The following is an 18,705-nucleotide window of genomic DNA, read 5'->3' as shown; positions in this document are numbered from 1 at the left end:
AAAAAAAAAAAAAAAAAAAAACTCCTTGACGCGTGCATGTCCCTTTAAACTCTCAATTTCAAAATTCCAAAACCCAAAAAAAAACACCTTCTGTCATTTTCTAAAATTAAATCTCTTGTTGCTTGTGTTCATCGTCATCTTCTGAAACGTAAGGCTGACTAAACCTCTTCGTAAATTGTCATTAATGTTTTTTTTTGTGTTTCTTATCTTTTGATGCATGAAACTGAAATCTATAATTCTTTGTTACGTTGCAGATTGAAAAAACATTGGCAAGAAAAATAGTTTAAAACCCAAGAAACAGATTCTTACGTTGTTGGATTTATCATGGAATCTCAAGAACAAAGTTTTTTTAACCCCACGAATCAAAACGTAGCATCTAAACCTGAGACAGAAGATCCAATCTCACGACTATCTTCTTCTTCTTCGTCGTCTTGTTCTTCCATAGAAGCCGAACCACGACCTGATGAGAATCTAAACAGCAACAACAACGTAGATCAATCTCCTCCGATACAAGTCATGGAGAGATCTACAGACAACACAACAACAACGACAACGACAACGACCTCGAGCCCTACTACACCTCCTTATAGAATCCCTTCACATGTATTCGCAAGAACAACCTCTACAGCTCCAGTTGAATGGAGCACTATGTCTAATGAATCTCTTTTCAGCATTCATATGGGCAACAATAGCTTCAACGGAGGAGATTATTTCAAATCGGGCGAGCTCACGTTTCCTCAGCCTCCTTCACCAATTACTCCTCCTTTGAATTCCCCTTCACCATCCCCTCCCCAAAAAGCAAACCAAGGAGGAGCCGGGGGAGGAGGAGGAGGAGGAGGAGGAGTGGTGGCTGAGGCCAAAACTCCGGTTGATATAGGCAAAAAAGCAGCTGAAACAGACAAAGCTTACCGCGCAAGTAAAGAAGACGAACAAAAAGCTGCAGCTAGTATAAGAGAGGTTATCATGGCTAATGAAGCTGCTAACAACAACAACAACAACAACAACAACAACAAAACGAATAAACTGGATCGTTCTGTTTCTCGTCGCACGGAAGATTTCAGCCTCAAGTCTTTCGCTTTTCCAGTGTAAGCAATCAAACTTATTACAATCATCTGTTTCCATGTCACCAAATAGAAATGTGTTTTTTTCTAATCTTTTTCTGGTTGCTCATTACGTAGATTGGGGAATGCAGACAAGGGAGGGCTGCAAGGTTCCACGCCTCAAAATAAGCAGAGGAAGCCTTCGCTGCCAGAGACACCAAAGATTTCAAATGATGCGGCTGGTGGAGATGAAGGGTTTAAGAAAGAGGAAGTTCCTAAATCAGTAGCTTCCAAAGCAGAAGCTGATCGTGCACCTAATCACAAACCCAAATGGCTGTCTTGCTTCCCTTGCTGCACAACCTTCTGCGTCTAAATGAAACATCTTTCTGAAGGAATTGAGTTTGATTTGTGTACTATCGTTTCAGTTTGATAGAGACTTCGTTTTCTTCTTCTACGTATTATAGAAGTTTGTTCCAAGATTAACAAAAATCGTTTTTAACCTTTGTGTCTTGTGAAGTAAACAATTACCGTTTGATAAGGTTGTGTCTTTTTTTCTTTGATTTTATCTTCAAGACTCCTCTGCTTCTTAACAATTGTGTTATCATTAAGAATTTATTCTACACAATTAATGGGAAACAATAGGTTTCTGATAGGTGTTGATGTGGAACTTCAAGCCTTTGCATAAGGGAGGACCAAAGAGGCAATTTGACTCAGAAGCTGTCGTGGGGTCTTGGAGGTATCAGGTAATGGAGATGTCCATTCTTGAAAGTTATGGAGACTGCCTGTGAAATCAGTGAAGAGTCCATCAACTCCAATCACATTGATCCAGTAGTCGTACTCCTTATATGGGTCTTGGCTAAAGTTAAAGTGTATGAATTCGTGTTCATTCCTGTACGTATATGGATGCACCTGAATTTGTAACACAAAGAGCATGGTCAAGAAGTTATTAGCATGTGTAAGTGACTCTCAGTCTCCAGATGAATCTTAAATCCTACCTGTAGATTATGTGTGTGAGCTCTTTTGACCAAATCTGTGGGGGCTATCATATAGTTGTTATTTACTGGAACAACTGTATCCTTCCATGGTCCGATCCCCACAACATATTGCTTAATATAGTTAAAATACGCATCTGATGTGATTTCTGCGTATGTCTGCTTACATTTACAAGAAAAACGATCAGTTGTAACTTTAAATAGAAGCAAAACAACTTTCAAGAATCGAAAAAAAATATGACAAGCAGAGCATTGACCTGGTTAGTGTCTTGTGTTGGCATGGTAACATCGTCTATTAGAAGGACTTTTGGCGAGTCTGTCAAATTTGATATGTACACGAGTGAACTTGGTGCAAACGACTGAATAAATAATGGTTTTTTCAACCACTTCTTGGACAAATATGAGCCTCCATACCCATACTTCTTAAGCGTCTCCACAACTTTATCCTCAAATCTCTTACCACCAGGCCATTTGACCTGCAAATATATAAAAGTGATAGAAGCAAACGGTTAAGGTTTCACCTTCAGGGGAGTGTGAGTCAATCTAAAGAATTTCAGCAAAGTAGGAGTCAATCTTGGAAGAGGATTGTGACTCACATGCTGGTTCATTAAAACAGGATTTTTGATCTCAGGATAAATCCCAACAACTCTTGGAGCATCCCGAGCAATGGCAATGAATTCTTCAAATGTAATGATAGGGTACTTTCCTGCAATACAACAAACAAGAGATGGTCGTGGTTAAATGCTCCCTATACCAAGCGAATTTATAATTTCTTTCAACAGCTAAATCTAGGAAAGAAAGAATTATCTAACCGTTATATTGCTGGTCTCGAAAAGCATATCTCTGTTTTGTACGGAGTGTCTTCAGTTCTTTGAGAGTAAAATCAACTACAAGCAATCAAAGAGGAACCGCTTGTTAGCAAATATCTAATTCAAATAAGTGAATGCTGAAGCAAATGAAACCATGAGCGTGCATCTGTTCAGGAAAATGAAAGGTAACTTACAAGGGAAAAAGCCAGTGACGTTGAATCCTTGCACCTCATATGTCTTTTTACGATCAGCAAACTCCTTGTGGGTAGCAACATTGGTTGTCTCGTCAAGGATAACATCATGGAAACATATAAGCACACCATCTTTGGATGATAAGATATCTGTTTCTATAAAGTCTGTACCCTCTTCAATTGCCCTCTATGAAAAAAAAAAACAGAAAAGTGGTTTAGAGCAACAATACTCTAGGGAAGAAGATCCATTTCAAATAAGCAGAAGGAGAAATGGATCAAGAAAGGGTAATACCAAGTAAGAAGCTGCAGTTTCCTCAGGGATCTCTCCGTTGGAACCTCTGTGTGCGATGTTATAGGGACGTGAAGTCTGAAGTGGAAGCTTAACAGTTTGAGGTTCTTTACCAGGGAGTGGGTACAATGTCCTCCCAGCACACACAGTAAGTAGAGATAGCCAGATCAAGGGTAAGCATTCTGTAAGTAAGATAACCAATAACCAACCACTTTGTATTACAATTTTACTTATAGCAGAAACAAAAACCAAAAACAGATAAAAAAAAACCCAAACTTTTTTTTAACTTTGTAGTGGACTAGGAAACAAAGCCAATTAAATAGATAGATATGAGACCATATGAGAAATAAACCAATCCAGATTCTTTCTTTCTTCATCTCAACCTAACCTATTGGCTACTATTCAGTTTTATGGATGAGCAAGAATGTCAGAGGGTAAGAGATAATGTTTTGCAAACTGGCAAATCGGCAAATCGAATGCGATATAAGCAATCAATCAAGTTTACAGCCATACCCAGATGGAGAAAATTACAAACAAAAAGACAAAAGGTTGAAATTGACAAGGTAACTTACTTGTAAGAAGAACCATGACGATCTTCCTGGATCGATCGGGATAGCTTCGTTTGATCCGCTTTCTGTTTTTTTTTGTCTCTTATCCGACTCTATCGGTTCTTGTCCATTTACTTTATAAAGTCTGTTTTATAATCTCGATTTTATGTCACACTCTTTCTTACTCCATTGACCTCTCCCTGTCCCTGCGTTTGGCTTAGCCGTTCTTGGTGCGAATATATTTTCATATTCATATATCCTCCTTGTTTTCAATTCACATTCCCCCGAATATTCCATACTAGTTTTTGGTTTATAGAAAGACTTTTTAATTTCCAGATAAAATTATAAGTATGTACTATTTACTAAGCAACACCTCTCCTTGTCAAACATTGCAAACAAAATCCTCTCGTCTCTTATATTTCCACAAAATTTGGCGATCCATTATCACTTTTTTTTGTTTCACTTTCATCCACAATGGCGTTTATTCGCTTCTACTCTTTCTGCGTCTCGCCGGAATATACCTTTTTGACGCCCAATCGCTGTTTCCATCCCCCGGTAGAACAAGTAGGGTGTACGACTGATCAATCTCTGTTCCGGGTCGACCCAATTGATGGACCCGCTGTTTCATGAGGAGGATTTAGGTTTTTTTTTGGGCGGAGGGGGGAAAAAAATACAAAACGGTGGCGTTTGGTGTTGGCGGTAATTCATCGTGTTATATTATTAAGCCAAGTCAACAACAGAGTAAACTGTGTATTTCGTGGAATTGATTCCATTAAACGACAGCGTTTGAATCTCGGCACAAGCAAAGCTCTGTTTCACAGTTTTGCTGTTCAGCAGATTTCAAAGGTTAAATCTTTATTATTTTATTATATGATTATGTCGTCCTATATATGTCTGCTAGTAAGCAATTTCATATGACAACGATATCAAACGATTATGAGAATTTTCCACAAAAGGACTTTGGCTTTGTTTGGCAATACGAGTCTTCTTCTCATGTGATTCAAAGTAAACGATAGTGATCACTAACGCTACGTATGATCACACGATTTTTTAAGTGTTCTTTCTTAACTGGGACTTAGAGTTTGAAGATATACAACTATTTCCTTTGAAACATGATCACTAACTAAACCACGTATGATCACTTATCTGTGGAGAAAAGCTTGATGTGGTTTCTGAGAAACTGTAAGCTGGATTAATTCCACTCACAATGTTCATCGCCTCAAAAATGTAAGAAAACTGAACATTAAATCCTTGTATTGAAATTTCTTTTTGTAAAAGATAAACTTTCCCAAACTAAAGAGTTTGAACTCCTGGTCATAGAATCTTAAAGTGACTTTGATCTTAATTCTTATACATGCCCATATTCTCAGATGCTGATGACCATGACGATTGAGGACACTCAGATAGCAGTCTCTCTGTAAATTCTGTAAATAGGACTTGGATCGAATCAGCCCCGGCTCATAGCCATGGCGAGAGGGGCAATGGCCATGGGACAAAGTTTTTTTTTAAAAAAATCATTAAGCTAATGGGGACCAGAAAAAAAAAAAAAAATTATGTTGAAAAGGCTTTTAAAACAATTGTATGCCTAGGGACAAAATTTTTTTTGAGACGGGGCTGGATCGAATGTTCCAAAGCAACTAGTGAAATGTTAGCTGACGATCCATCTTCACTAAACCTTGGACTGGATTTCTGAAAACACAAAACAAATCTTTGAGCCTTGAGAAGAATGGCAATAGATGAACAATCAAACAATATTAATAACATGACGACTTATGTCAGTATGTGTGGTTCCTCTGTAAAATCCGTCTTTGAATAAATGTAACGTCTCAAAACATAACTTGGAGCCTTGTTAGCTAAACGAGTAAACGAAACTAATCATACAAGCCCAAGTTTAAGATAGTCATCACCCACGATACGCATGTCACATGAGTATAAGAGTTTTCATTTAATTGACTTTGAATATACATTTTGTATATTTTCTGTTCTCCGTGAACTTTGAATGTTTTCCACAGAATTTGCCATCAATTTGGAACTCTCATAAACTTAAGAGAGATATGTGCATGTAAACTCACAGTCCCACATTGACTTTGAATTTCTTACGTTTGCTTTTTGTATCATATTTGAAAGAAAATCGCCCAATTACCCCTACTTATATTTAAGCTCATACATAGAATGGTGTGTAAATAAAATCATGCATGTACTAAAAAAATCATGATCATGATTTTTGGATATTTCCATGTTGCTGAGCAAAAAGATTCTTCTCGGATAAATTTTCCATTTTTCTACAGAGGATGGAAAAGACCCTCGACTTGTCTGCCGACAAGGCCATATGCTTGTGTAATGATAAACAGCGTTATCACATGAGAACAGAGAGTCAATAATACTGTATAATCTATCTCTTTATCACACCTTATCAATTGGACCTTTTAATATTGCTTGGAACTTGTTGTTATCACTTTGTTTAGACTTAAATCTTGGTAGTATCTTGCCATTTGTTTTCATTTGTCTTGGTTTGTTTTGTTATATTGTTAATGTTACTAGTATAGTACCCGCGCTACGCCGCGGGAGGATTTTATGTACTTTTATTTTATTTTATTTTTTTATATAATTTTAATCATTGTGTGTATGTTTTTTTATTATGTATTGTTTTGTATGTTTATGTTTATGTAAACGTGCCTTTTCTGTTTACCTTCACTTTTTCGCTTACAGCTAAGAGATTCTACATGAAATAAAGCTTGGTCTAAGTACATTTGATCAGCCTCACTACACGACTAGGACTTAGACTTTGCAAATATACAATTATTTCTTGTTTGAACTTTGGTGTTTTCACTGGGAATTTGAAATCCTTATAAACGTGGACGATATTTGGCATTGAACTCATTGTCACATATTACGAAAGTTTGAGTTTCTTATCTTTCGTTTTTCATAACATATTAAGGGAAGATGTTTTTGGGAAAATATTTGATATGGGTGATGTTACTGTTGGGGCAGATATGCGGATCCAAAAGCTGCATTAAAAAAGAAAGGAATGCTTTGTTCGAGCTCAAGAAATACATAATCTCACTTTCTGAAGAAGGGAAATCCAACGATCATCTCACTACTTGGACTAATGACACAAAGAGCGATTGCTGCATGTGGAAAGGCCTTAAGTGTGATCCTACTAGCGGGCGGGTTATCGAGCTTTCCATCAGCCTACCGTACCTCAAACTCAAAGAGAGTGCTCTCCTAAACCTTTCTTTGCTACATCCCTTTGAAGAAGTTCGAAGTCTAGACATAGACGGGTCTCAATTCAGTGGCTTGTTTGATGATGTGGAAGGTATATACCACGGTTTGTCCCAGGGTTTATTTTTCTTTTAACCTCTTCTGGTCTCTATTTGAAAACATTTTCCCCTGCATTGACAAGTTAGGCTGCTAATTAACCAAAAAAAAAAAAAGTTTTGAATTCTGGATGAGCTTTACCATATTTCTTTGGTATCATTTATTGAAAGTTGATACCGTTTTAAATAAACGTACTTAGATTTTCACCTTCATCAAAAAGTTACAGATCTGTTTAGCTGATATTGAAGTCTATATGCCATGTACCACGAAATTACATCCAATCACTCATGCATTGCTTCCTTCCAAAATCCATAAATTGCAACTCTAATAATCTTCACTTACGTGTACAACAGACTAAGATTATATTGAACTGATTAGAGTGAGCTATGTTATTTTCATATATATTGTTAACAAGATTCTCGTTTGCAGGTTATAGAAGCCTCAGGAGATTAAGAAACCTCGAGACTCTAAGACTCTCTTCAAATAGTTTCAACAACAGCATCTTTCCTTTCCTTAGTGCCGCTACATCACTCACAACTCTGTCTCTTCGGTACAATGACATGGATGGCTCTTTTCCTGTTAAAGGTATATCTCTAAATGCTTATTGAATCTAAATATCTAATGATATATAGCAGGCCCATTCTTGATGATGTATCTTTTGCTAGATTGATGCAATTTAAAATTATTGTTATGACCTTTTTTTGTGTCATAAAATCAGTTTGCGTCATTCTTATATTTGTTGGAATCCTTTTTCAGAACTTAGAGACTTGATGAACTTGGAAGTGCTAGACCTAAGTGGAAACGGATTTAACGGCTCCATACCAATACAAGGTAAGTTTGTTGACAAAATTAATTCTTGTCTTTATTTTCGGAAGTGGGAATACGGCTGCGAACATTTTTGGATTGGTTTATCAGTTTATGTATCACCCATGAGAGCATCATGTTCGTATCTAAAGCTTTGTGTGATTTTGTCTTGTGGCAGAGTTCACTTACATGAGGAAGCTGAAAGCTTTGAGTCTAGTTGGCAATGAAGTTTTTGGATCAATTGAACTGCAAGGCAAGTTTTCTCAAATGACTCAAAGTTTAATTGGATAAAGTTGTGGTTGATTCACGTTTAGTTAAGTGACTAAAAATTCTGCATTTGACTACCTTAGGGGTGTGCAAATTGAAACATATAGAAGAGCTCGATCTCAGGAGAAACAAACTTGTCGGTCAGTTTCCTTTATGCATAACTAGCTTGACTGGACTTCGAGTTCTTGATCTCTCGTCGAACAATTTGATTGGGAATGTACCATCTGCTCTCAGTAGCCTTAAGTCCCTTGAGTACTTATCGTTGTTTGATAACAACTTTGAAGGCTTCTTCTCACTTGGTTCGTTAACCAACCTCTCAAAGCTTAAGGTCTTAAAACTTGGCTCAACTTTCACTTCACTAGAGTTAGAAGAGTCTGACAGTTTTTGGAAGCCAAAATTTCAGTTGAGAGCTATTTCACTAGCAAGTTGCAATTTGGAGAAGGTACCTCATTTTCTCGAATACCAGAATGATTTGCGTCATGTTGATCTCTCTAACAACAAAATTGCTGGAAAGTTTCCTTCTTGGTTGTTGGAGAAGAATACAAAACTCAAGGTTTTGATTCTTCAGAATAATTCTTTTAGGAGCTTTCAGCTACCGCAATATGATCATAATCTCATTTTCCTGGATGTGTCACTTAATGAATTTGATCACCTCTTTAATGAGAATATTGGGTGGATACTTCCTCATTTACAATATATGAATCTAGCAAAAAACGGTTTTCAAGGAAATCTGCCATCTTCTTTGGGTAACTTGAAAGATATTGAATTTCTGGATATATCTCACAACAATTTCCAAGGGGTGTTACCGAGAAGTTTCTTAGAGGGTTGTTATTCATTGCAAATCTTAAAGATGTCTCATAACAAACTAACCGGAGAGGTTTTCTTAGAATCAGCTAACTTTACTGGAAAAATTGGAAAAGGTTGGCAAAGCTCGAAATCATTGTATATGCTTGACATATCGAACAACAATCTCTCTGGTGTTATTCCAAGCTGGATTTGTGAACTTCCAAGTTTATATGCATTACTGCTTTCAAACAACTCGTTGGAAGGTGAAATACCTCTTTCGTTGTTCAACACAACCGATCTCAAGCTGCTGGACCTCTCTACAAACATGTTATCAGGTGGCATACCTTCACTTGTCAGTTCTAGATATCCAAAAGTGTTACTCTTGCAAGTCAATAATTTTTCAGGGGCTATTCCAGACACGTTGTTAGGGAATGTTAACATACTTGATCTAAGATATAATAGGTTTTCTGGGAATATTCCGGAGTTCATCAACACCCAAAACATCAATATTCTTCTTCTTCGAGGTAATCATTTAACAGGTCCTATTCCCCACCAGTTGTGTGGCCGAAGTTATATCCAACTTCTGGATCTTGCTAACAACAGACTGAATGGATCCATACCTTCATGTCTCGGCGATACATCATTTGGTTTCATGAAAGAAATTATCTTCGACATTAATTATGGTGCCGGCATTTTTTCCCTAGCAGGATCCGATATATATTTCAAATCTCTGATTGGGGAAGAACAGTTTCTGAAGCCATACGAAGTCTTCAACCAGATATTCAACCAGCTGAAAGTTGAGTTTGCAACAAAACACAGATATGATACCTACTTTGGTGGAAATCTCAAACTATTTTTTGGAATGGATCTATCAGAAAATGAATTCAGCGGTGAGATCCCAGTAGAGTTTGGACATCTTCTTAAACTAAAATCTCTCAATCTTTCTAACAACAAATTATCAGGTGTGATACCAAAGAGCTTTTCAGGCCTGAAGAACGTGGAAAGCCTTGATCTTTCTTTCAATAGATTACAAGGTCGAATCCCACCACAACTTACAGATCTTAGCAGCCTTGCTGTCTTCAATGTCTCATTCAACAACTTATCAGGAGTCATTCCAGAGGGAAGACAGTTTAATACCTTTGATACGGAAAGCTACTTAGGTAATACTTTTCTTTGTGGGCAAACAAACAAAATAAGTTGCAATGGTGATATTTTTCAAGAACCAGATAATGGAGTGGAAGCTGATGAATCCACCACAATCGACATGGAATCTTTCTACTGGATTCTTGCTGCAGCCTATGTGACAATACTTCTTGGGTTATTCGTATCACTCTCATTTGATTCTCCTTGGAGCAGAGTTTGGTTCTACAACGTTGATGTTTTCGTCCACAAGGTTAGGAAACTGTTGTGATAAATAAAACACTGCAGGTGCCTGTGATGTGCTTGTTTCATCCGCATATGTTGTTGTTGTTGTACTTCTCAAACTAGAAAACAGAACATAATTCATGTTTTTGGTTCCTCTGTACTGTCTTTTGTCTTTGAATAAAAGTAATGCGTCAAACATATCTTAGAGCTGCTTTGGTTGTTTCGTTCAATATATAATCTACAGTAGCACTTTAAATTTCTTCATGACACACTTCCATAGTAGGACGACCAGTCGTTCACCAGATCATTGTTGAATGAGAAGTCCCCCACGTTCAGATAATTCTCCCTGAAGGATTTCGAGAATGGACCGTTAAAATTTTTGACCAAAGATGTTGATTTTGTTTAAACCAAATTGGTGAATGTCTCTCTGCCCAATGGAGAACCCAGCAACAACAAAACTGGGGAAGTGTTTCTTTATTCCTGCTTGATCAGCTTCCACTGAAACTTCTAGAAAGCTTGCATGAACTAAGATCAACAACGGACTTTTGCATCACGTACGTGTCCAGTAAATGAAACGTACGTGTTCAGTTACCTACCTGCAACAGGGGATTTTGCCTTTGTTAGTTGTCTCTTCTCCTCTCGTCGATGGGCTCTTTACTCTATTTTAAAAATTTCAGTCATTTAGTGAAAATTATTTAACCACCTTTGTCCTTTTTAGTTAATATTATTTACAAAGTGGCCCCTCAGCGAAAATTGCAAACAAAACCTCCCTCTCCCTTTGCTCTCCCAAATAATATTATAGAGTTCCTCCTAAATTGCATCTTTCCCTTTATTAATGCCGCTACATCACTTACAACTCTTTTCCTTCGAAATATCTGTAAGGAAAGGCTTGTCTATTATTGAGAAGGATTTACAATATATATACATATGATCAGTAGGGTTTCACCATTACTATTTACACTTAAATCCTTTACATAAATAACTCTCCTATACGCCCCCTCAAGATGGAGGGAGTTTCTGCACTCCAATCTTGACATTAAGCTCACGAAATCGAGGACCCGGTAGAGGTTTAGTCAAAGCATCAGTCAGTTGATCATCTCCAGAAATGTGAGCAACACGTAGAACACCCGATTGAACAAGCTCGCGGACGAAGTGATAATCAATTGCAACATGTTTCATCTTTGTATGAAAAACCGGGTTTGCACAGAGATACGTAGCCCCAATGTTATCACAGTAAATGACCGGAGCAGTTGGTAACACAATACCCATTTCCTGAAGCAATGAACAAACCCAACGCAGTTCGGAAGCAGTATTGGCGACAGCTCTGTATTCAGCTTCAGTGGAAGAACGTGACACACTACGCTGTTTCTTGGAGGACCAGGAGATAGGACTGCCACCAAAGTATATAATGTAGGCATTAGTAGAAACATAGTTGGCTCGATCACGACCCCAATCAGCATCAGAAAATGCATGGACCGTGAGTGGTGCATCACGCCGAAGAAAGATACCAAGCAAACGAGTGCCATTGAGATAACGCAACACACGCTTGACTGCCTGCCAATGTGCATTCGTCGGTTTGTGCATAAATTGAGATAAACGATTTACCGAGAATGCAATATCAGGTCTCGTGAAAGCCAAGTATTGGAGACTGCCAACCACCATTCGATAATCTTTGGCATCTGCAAGCGGTGTACCTGATAGCACGGTAAGTGTCAAAGAGGAGGACATAGGCGTGGAGACTGGTTTGGACTCAAGCATATTCGTCTTGGCTAACAAGTCAGTTATGTATTTGCGTTGCATCAGATGCAGTCCTTTTGAAGTTCGCGTTGCCTCGATTCCTAAGAAATAACTCAATGGACCAAGATCTTTAAGAGAAAACCGTTGGGCCAAAGAGGCATGGAACGCCTTCACCAACGAAGCCGGACCTGTAATGATAATATCATCTACATAAACAAGAACATAAAGATAAGTATGACCTTGTTTGTAGATAAACAGAGAATTATCCGCTAACGACGTCTTGTAACCACACTGTAAAAGAAATTGGCGAAGTTCTTGGTACCACGCCCTAGGAGCCTGTTTTAAACCATACAAGGCTTTCCTCAATCTACACACATGATGCGGTCTATCCTTATCTACAAAGCATGGAGGTTGAGAAACATAAACCTCCTCTTGCAGAGTACCCTGAAGGAATGCATTGTTAATATCCACTTGCTGAATTGCCCAATTACATTTCACCGCAACCTCAAGAACCATACGTATAGTAATAGATTTAATTACCGGACTGAACGTCTCAGAGTAATCAATGCCATATTGCTGATTGAAGCCGCGAGCGACGAGCCTGGCTTTGTACCGTTCAATAGACCCATCTGACCGATACTTCAAAGTAAAAATCCACTTACAACTGATGACATTCTGATTTGGCTTGGGAGCTTCCATATCCCATGAGTGTTCTCGGATTTGTGCTTTAATCTCTTCAGCCATTGCATTCCGCCAATTTGGATCTTTGAGAGCCTGGGCAACCGTTGTCGGGATGATAGGAAAGAGAGCAGCTGTGAGACAAAGTTTTGTTTTTGGTTTGGAAATATTATTCTTAGACCTTGTTTGCATCGGATGTAGATTGCGTTGCGGTGGTGGTGACTGAACTTGGTCCGAAGCCGTAGTACCAGTGGACGGCGAAGATGAGGAAGACGGTGATATCGGGATAGATTGTGAAGACGATGAGGAGGAATTTTCATCTGGGCCTCGTGATATTGGACTTGATAGTGCTGGGCTTAGAGGTGGACTCCTTATTGGGCTTTGTTGGGCCAAAGAAGTTGAATCATGGACACGTTTACTTCGTGTTTCATGATCAAGATCAGGCGAAGCTGTTGACGACGGTGAGTGAGATGTCGAGGACGAGGCAGGGTCCGACGATGACAGCGGAGACCTTGGCGGTGTAACGGTGACCGGCGGAGCTGACGAGTGAGAATCTGAACACGAAGGCATGGGAGGATGAGCGATCGGAGACGACACAGGTGCTAGCGGAATCACCGAGTTCCAGTGAGAAGAACCGGCATCGTTTGACGCCGTAGATACCCGAGAAACACCAGTTTGTTTAGCAGTGGCAAATGGGTAACACGTTTCATCAAACTGGACATGACGTGAGACATAAACACGTTGAGTCTTGACGTCTAAGCACAAATATGCACTTTGGGTGAGAGAATACCCAAAGAAAACACACTGTGTGGACCGTGGCTCAAGCTTATTTTGACGATATGGGCGCAACCAAGGGTAACAGGCACACCCAAATATGCGAAGTTTGAGATAATTGGGACTCGTCTTGAAAAGCCGCATGTATGGAGAATCACCGTGAAGGACATCGGTGGGCATCCGATTGATCAAGTAGACTGCCGCCGCAAATGCATAAGGCCAATAAGAACTTGGGACTGACGCATGACTAAGCATTGCAAGTCCTGTCTCCACAACATGGCGATGCTTCCTTTCAGACACACCATTATGTTCAGGTGTATGCGGAGGCGTTGTAAAATGCGAGATACCATGGGTTGCCAAGAATGATCTCAAGGCAATAAACTCACCACCATTATCCGAGTAAAGAGTTCGGATTTTGGTTTGAAACCGATTCTCCACTAGAGCTTTAAAAGCTATAAAAACATCTTTGACTTGGGATTTTTGTTTGAGAGGATAGAGCCATGTGTATCTTGTAAAATGATCAACTAGAACCAGATAGTATTTGAAATTTTCAGTGGAAAGAATAGGAGCTGACCACACATCAGTATAGATATAGTCGAGAGGGTGAGTTGAAATAATAGTGTTTGAAGCAAAAGGAATCTTGTGACTTTTATTGATGAAACAATCCGAACAAGACAAATGAGTTTGTGTGGGTGAAGAGAGAGGTAAAGAAAATTTTGAAACACAAGATTTTAAAACTGAAAAGGAAGGGTGACCAAGTCGAAGATGCCAAGAGGAGAGATCGGTTTTTGGTGAGACTGAGGCCGCAAGAACATTGATCGAATTATGAAGAACCGGCCACTCATACAACCCATTTCTAGTTCTGCCTTGGAGTAACTTGACCCCCGTGTTCAGATCCTTCACCTGAAAATAAGCAGGGAAAAAGGCAACCGAAACGTTATTAGCATTACACAACCTATATACAGAGATAAGGTTCTTGCTAATATCCGGAACATATAACAAATCGGTTAAAGCAAGGTGACGAGAGGGTGTAGGAAGTAAACCAGAACCCGTATGTGCAATCTTAAGACCAGAACCATCGGCAATTGCAACCTCCTCGCCCCCGGTGTAGGGCTGATGAAGAGAGAGGTTAGCAAGATCAGAGGTCAAGTGATGTGTGGCACCACTGTCCATGATCCAGTTGGACGGATTGTACGGAGGAACGGCAACAAGATTGGCACGAGGTTGCCACGACATGTGCGGTGAATAGCCACTGTTGGAGGATTGGGAACCGGAGGACTGTAACTGGGAGCACCTCCGTGCACTATGGCCGAAGACACCACACAACTGACAACGACCTTGGTAGCCACGGCCTTGAGATCCACGAGGATATTGTTGTTGACCGCGAGAGGCATAACGGTTGGAGTGACGACCATTGTTGTGATTACCATTGTTTTTGTAAGAAGCAGCGTTTGCAGTGACTGGAACAGACAACGATACACTACCTTGGAAGAGAAGTTTCAACTCATAGTTGATTAATTTCTCATGCAACGCCGTTACGGATGGAGGAGTGTCACGGCCATCGATCTGATCAATCACAGGTTTGTAGTCTTCCGGAAGCCCAGCGAGAATATAATCAACCTGCTCTTCAGGTTCATAAGGTTTCCCAAGAAGAGCAAGCTGATCAAACCGATTGACAAAGCCCTGAACATATTCATCAACTGAGCGAGAGCCCTTCTTCCAGGTACGGATTTGTTCACGGATCTGCTTGATGTGTCCCCAACTTGGGCGAGCATAGGTGGAGGAGAGGAGACTCTAGATCTGAGCAGAGGTAGCGGTTTGAGACAAGATAGGCTGGACTTCAACAGATATCGCACCTAGCAGAGAAGAATAAATGAGTTGATCTTGTCTCTCCCATAACGTGTAGTCAGGATTCACCGTAGTGGCACCATTCGTGGTGACAGTAGAGGCTGGAGCAGCAACAGAGCCGTCAAGATAACCAGCTAGGCCGTAACCAGCCAGCAGAGCCTTAACCTGACGATTCCACATCAGGAAATTGGAAGCAGTGAGTTTTGTCACGTTTGACATGTTGACGGTGTGAAGCGTGGTGGTGTTAGAAGAGTCAATGACATCAGAAGGAGAAGACGCCATTATAAGAGATGACAAAGAACAGAGAGAAGAACGAAGAAGAAGAGAGGAGGCGGCGAAAAAGAGAAAGAGAGAGCTAGGTCTTTGGATCCTATAGCTCTGATACCATGTAAGGAAATGCTTGTCTATTATTGAGAAGGATTTACAATATATATACATATGATCAGTAGGGTTTCACCATTACTATTTACACTTAAATCCTTTACATAAATAACTCTCCTATAATATCTACTTGGATGGCCTTTTTCCTTCTAAAGGTTTGTTTTTCCATTTGTAACGAGGTCCTTCCTTCTAAACCTACTTATCGATCATGATGTATATTTGGTTAGGCTGTTTGATTTTTGTATTGCAGTCTCTGTAACTTTTGTATGCCTTAATTTCAGTTCTTACCATTCTTATATTCTCTCTTCGACTCCCTTTCAGAACTTAAAAACTTGACAAACTTGGAACTGCTGGATCTGAGTCGTAACGGATATAACGGTTCCATGCAAGGTAGCATCTTCGTCAGTTTGTTCTACAGAGTAGTACTTTAACTGATTTAACTCCGTATACATAATTCAGTTGTTTTTGTGTCTCTTTGTCGTATGGCAGAGTTTACTCACCTGAAAAAAGCTAAAAGCTCTCGATCTAAGTGGCAGTGATTTTTCTAGTTCAATTGAATTGCAAGGCAAGCTACTGTTTTGTTAACTTTTAAACTCTTAAGAATAGAGATCAATATAGAACAAACTGACGTTGCAGCTTAGAGAAAATCCCTAATTTTCTCATCCACCAGAAAAATTTGCGTCTAGTTGATCTATCCAGCAATAGATTATCCAGAGACATTCCTACCTGGCTGTTGGAGAATAATCCAGAGCTTAAAGTCTTACAGTTGCAAAATAATTCATTCACTATCTTTCAGATTCCTACAATAGTGCATAAGTTGCAGGTCTTGGATTTATCATCAAATGATATCACCGGAGTGCTCCCTGATAACATTGGCCTTGTCCTTCCGAGGCTGTTACATATGAATGGCTCTGATAATGTGTTTCAAGGGAATCTTCCATTGTTCATGGGTGAGATGAAGAACATTGTATTCCTGGACTTGTCTTATAATAATTTATCTGGAGAGCTACCTAGAAGCTTATTCACAGGTTGTTTTTCACTAACAATCTTGCTGCTCTCTCACAACAGATTTAGTGGCCATATTCTTCCGATAGAAACTAGCCTAACTTTGTTGATCGTTTTGAGGATGAATAACAACTTATTCACAGAGGAGATCGGAGTTGGTTTGCTTACCTTGGTTAATTTGTCAATATTTGACGCATCAAACAATCGTCTCACAGGTGCTATCCCAAGTTCGATGCCCGACTCATCTCATCTAATTATGTTATTGCTATCAAACAATCTATTGGAAGGTACGTTGCCACCTTCTCTACTGGCCATTCATCATCTTAACTTTCTGGACCTCTCTGGAAACCTATTATCTGGAGACTTACCGTCGTCAGATGTTAATTCTATGTACGGGTTAAAGTTATTCCTACATAACAACAGCTTCACGGGACCACTTCCGAGCACTTTGCTGGAAAAAACTAAGATACTTGATCTGCGGAATAATAAACTGTCTGGAAGTATCCCACAGTTTGTCAGTACCATGAACATGAGGATTTTTTTGTTGAGGGGTAACAACTTAACAGGATCTATTCCAAAGAAACTGTGTGATATGACCAGCATCAGACTTTTAGATCTTTCGAACAACAAGCTCAATGGCGTCATACCTTCATGCCTTTATAATCTATCAACTAAACTGGGAGAAGAGGAACCATTGAGTGGCTTCTCTGTGGGTATTGGTTTTGGAGATAGCCTTGAGATGGAATTTTACAAATCCACATTTTTGGTAGATAAGTTCATGCTATACTATGATTCTATATCTCTGAATGTTGAAATCGAATTTGCAGCGAAGCAAAGATATGACTCTTACGGCGGAGGAACACTTGATTATATGTATGGGTTGGATCTGTCAAGCAATGAATTAAGTGGTGCTATCCCTGCAGAGCTTGGAGATCTCTCGAAACTAAGAGCCCTGAATCTATCTCGCAATTTCTTGTCGAGTCGTATACCGAGTAGCTTCTCCAAACTGAAGGACATTGAGAGCCTTGATCTTTCTTATAACATGTTACATGGAAGCATTCCTCACCAACTAACCAACCTCTCTTCCCTTGCTGTCTTCAACGTCTCTTACAACAATTTATCCGGCATCATTCCTCAAGGAGGACAATTCAACACCTTCAACGAGAACAGCTACTTAGGAAATCCTCTTCTCTGTGGATCACAGACCGATAGAAGTTGTGAAACTAAGAAGAAGACAAAGGAAGCAGATAATGGAACAGAAGAAAGAGAAGATGATGAAGCTGCTATTGACATGTTGGTCTTCTATTGGACAACTGGTTCAACTTATGTGATTGCGTTGATAGGCATTCTTGTACTTATGTGCTTCGATTGTCCTTGGCGTCGAACATGGCTTCACGCAGTGGCGGAGGCACATAGAGTGTTATGGGTGCAATTGACACCAATCACATTTTAAAATTGTTCTAATTTACACCAAATTTCTAAATACATATCAGTTTGAACCCAACCAATTATGATTTTGAACCCATCAAACGATTTTTCTAGATCCGCCACTGGCTTCACGCTGTCAATGCTTTCATCACCTCTACAAAAAGTATGTTTTCTTGAAATCATGTCAGCTTAGTTCTTGATGTATTCCTTATTCAAGCAAAAAGCTTAAATACATTGTGTTTCTGTTACATGTGCTTTGGATTTTTGCCAGACATGGCTATCTGAATATATGTATGGACTGAATTTCCTTATGTATATAATTACGTACAATAGCAATAAAAAAAAGTTCTATTTGCTTTCTCTAACCAAAAAAGAAGCTTAGTCCTCAGTAAAATATGGTGATTGTATCAATATTCTAGTTGTTCTTCACATCCGTTATCTTCTT

At 39.3% G+C, this 18,705-nt stretch overlaps 4 protein-coding genes across 5 annotated transcripts; 3 read left to right on the top strand and 1 right to left on the bottom strand.

The window, feature by feature from the left end:
- Window positions 245–1,548, top strand: LOC104713058 (homeobox protein 10-like). Its single transcript, XM_019229766.1, has 2 exons — window positions 245–1,085; window positions 1,179–1,548. Exons 1-2 carry the CDS (start codon window positions 325–327, stop codon window positions 1,411–1,413), a joined length of 996 nt encoding a protein of 331 aa, XP_019085311.1. The 5' UTR covers window positions 245–324; the 3' UTR covers window positions 1,414–1,548.
- Window positions 1,624–4,182, bottom strand: LOC104713059 (glycerophosphodiester phosphodiesterase GDPD5). Its single transcript, XM_010430102.2, has 8 exons — window positions 3,894–4,182; window positions 3,325–3,503; window positions 3,036–3,219; window positions 2,845–2,919; window positions 2,629–2,738; window positions 2,290–2,508; window positions 2,036–2,191; window positions 1,624–1,949 (listed from the first exon to the last, which is right to left on the bottom strand). Exons 1-8 carry the CDS (start codon window positions 3,907–3,909, stop codon window positions 1,710–1,712), a joined length of 1,179 nt encoding a protein of 392 aa, XP_010428404.1. The 5' UTR covers window positions 3,910–4,182; the 3' UTR covers window positions 1,624–1,709.
- LOC104713056 (leucine-rich repeat receptor-like protein kinase PXL1) lies at window positions 6,551–16,462 on the top strand. 2 transcript variants are annotated; one of them, XM_010430099.2, is made up of 7 exons: window positions 6,556–7,185; window positions 7,617–7,772; window positions 7,944–8,018; window positions 8,170–8,244; window positions 8,342–8,398; window positions 16,149–16,217; window positions 16,317–16,462. In XM_010430099.2, exons 1-7 carry the CDS (start codon window positions 6,813–6,815, stop codon window positions 16,364–16,366), a joined length of 855 nt encoding a protein of 284 aa, XP_010428401.1. In that variant the 5' UTR covers window positions 6,556–6,812; the 3' UTR covers window positions 16,367–16,462. The 2 variants fall into 2 exon arrangements, with proteins under 2 accessions (XP_019085326.1, XP_010428401.1); XM_019229781.1 differs by lacking the exons at window positions 16,149–16,217; window positions 16,317–16,462 and having other exon boundaries at window positions 6,551–7,185; window positions 8,342–11,400.
- On the top strand, window positions 16,462–18,521 carry LOC104713057 (MDIS1-interacting receptor like kinase 1-like; the record flags this gene model as incomplete). Its single annotated transcript, XM_010430100.2, has 1 exon — window positions 16,462–18,521. A coding segment is annotated over one exon (1,824 nt), but the record flags the coding sequence as incomplete, so codon positions are not given.

The sequence above is a fragment of the Camelina sativa genome, chromosome 9 (genome assembly GCF_000633955.1).
Source record: "Camelina sativa cultivar DH55 chromosome 9, Cs, whole genome shotgun sequence".
Lineage (NCBI taxonomy): Eukaryota > Viridiplantae > Streptophyta > Magnoliopsida > Brassicales > Brassicaceae > Camelina > Camelina sativa.
This window is presented reverse-complemented; position numbering and strand designations above follow the sequence as displayed.

Coding starts and splice junctions, on each gene's coding strand:
- LOC104713059 (XM_010430102.2), bottom strand. Junction 3,220..3,324: donor AAACTGCAGCTTCTTACTTG/GTATTACCCTTT, acceptor TTTTTTTCATAG/AGGGCAATTGAAGAGGGTAC. Junction 2,509..2,628: donor CTGTTTTAATGAACCAGCAT/GTGAGTCACAAT, acceptor ATATATTTGCAG/GTCAAATGGCCTGGTGGTAA.
- LOC104713058 (XM_019229766.1), top strand. CDS start 325: ATGGAATCTCAAGAACAAAGTTTTTTTAACCCCACGAATCAAAACGTA. Junction 1,086..1,178: donor AAGTCTTTCGCTTTTCCAGT/GTAAGCAATCAA, acceptor CTCATTACGTAG/ATTGGGGAATGCAGACAAGG.
- LOC104713056 (XM_019229781.1), top strand. CDS start 6,813: ATGTTTTTGGGAAAATATTTGATATGGGTGATGTTACTGTTGGGGCAG. Junction 7,773..7,943: donor TGGCTCTTTTCCTGTTAAAG/GTATATCTCTAA, acceptor ATCCTTTTTCAG/AACTTAGAGACTTGATGAAC. Junction 8,245..8,341: donor TGGATCAATTGAACTGCAAG/GCAAGTTTTCTC, acceptor TGACTACCTTAG/GGGTGTGCAAATTGAAACAT.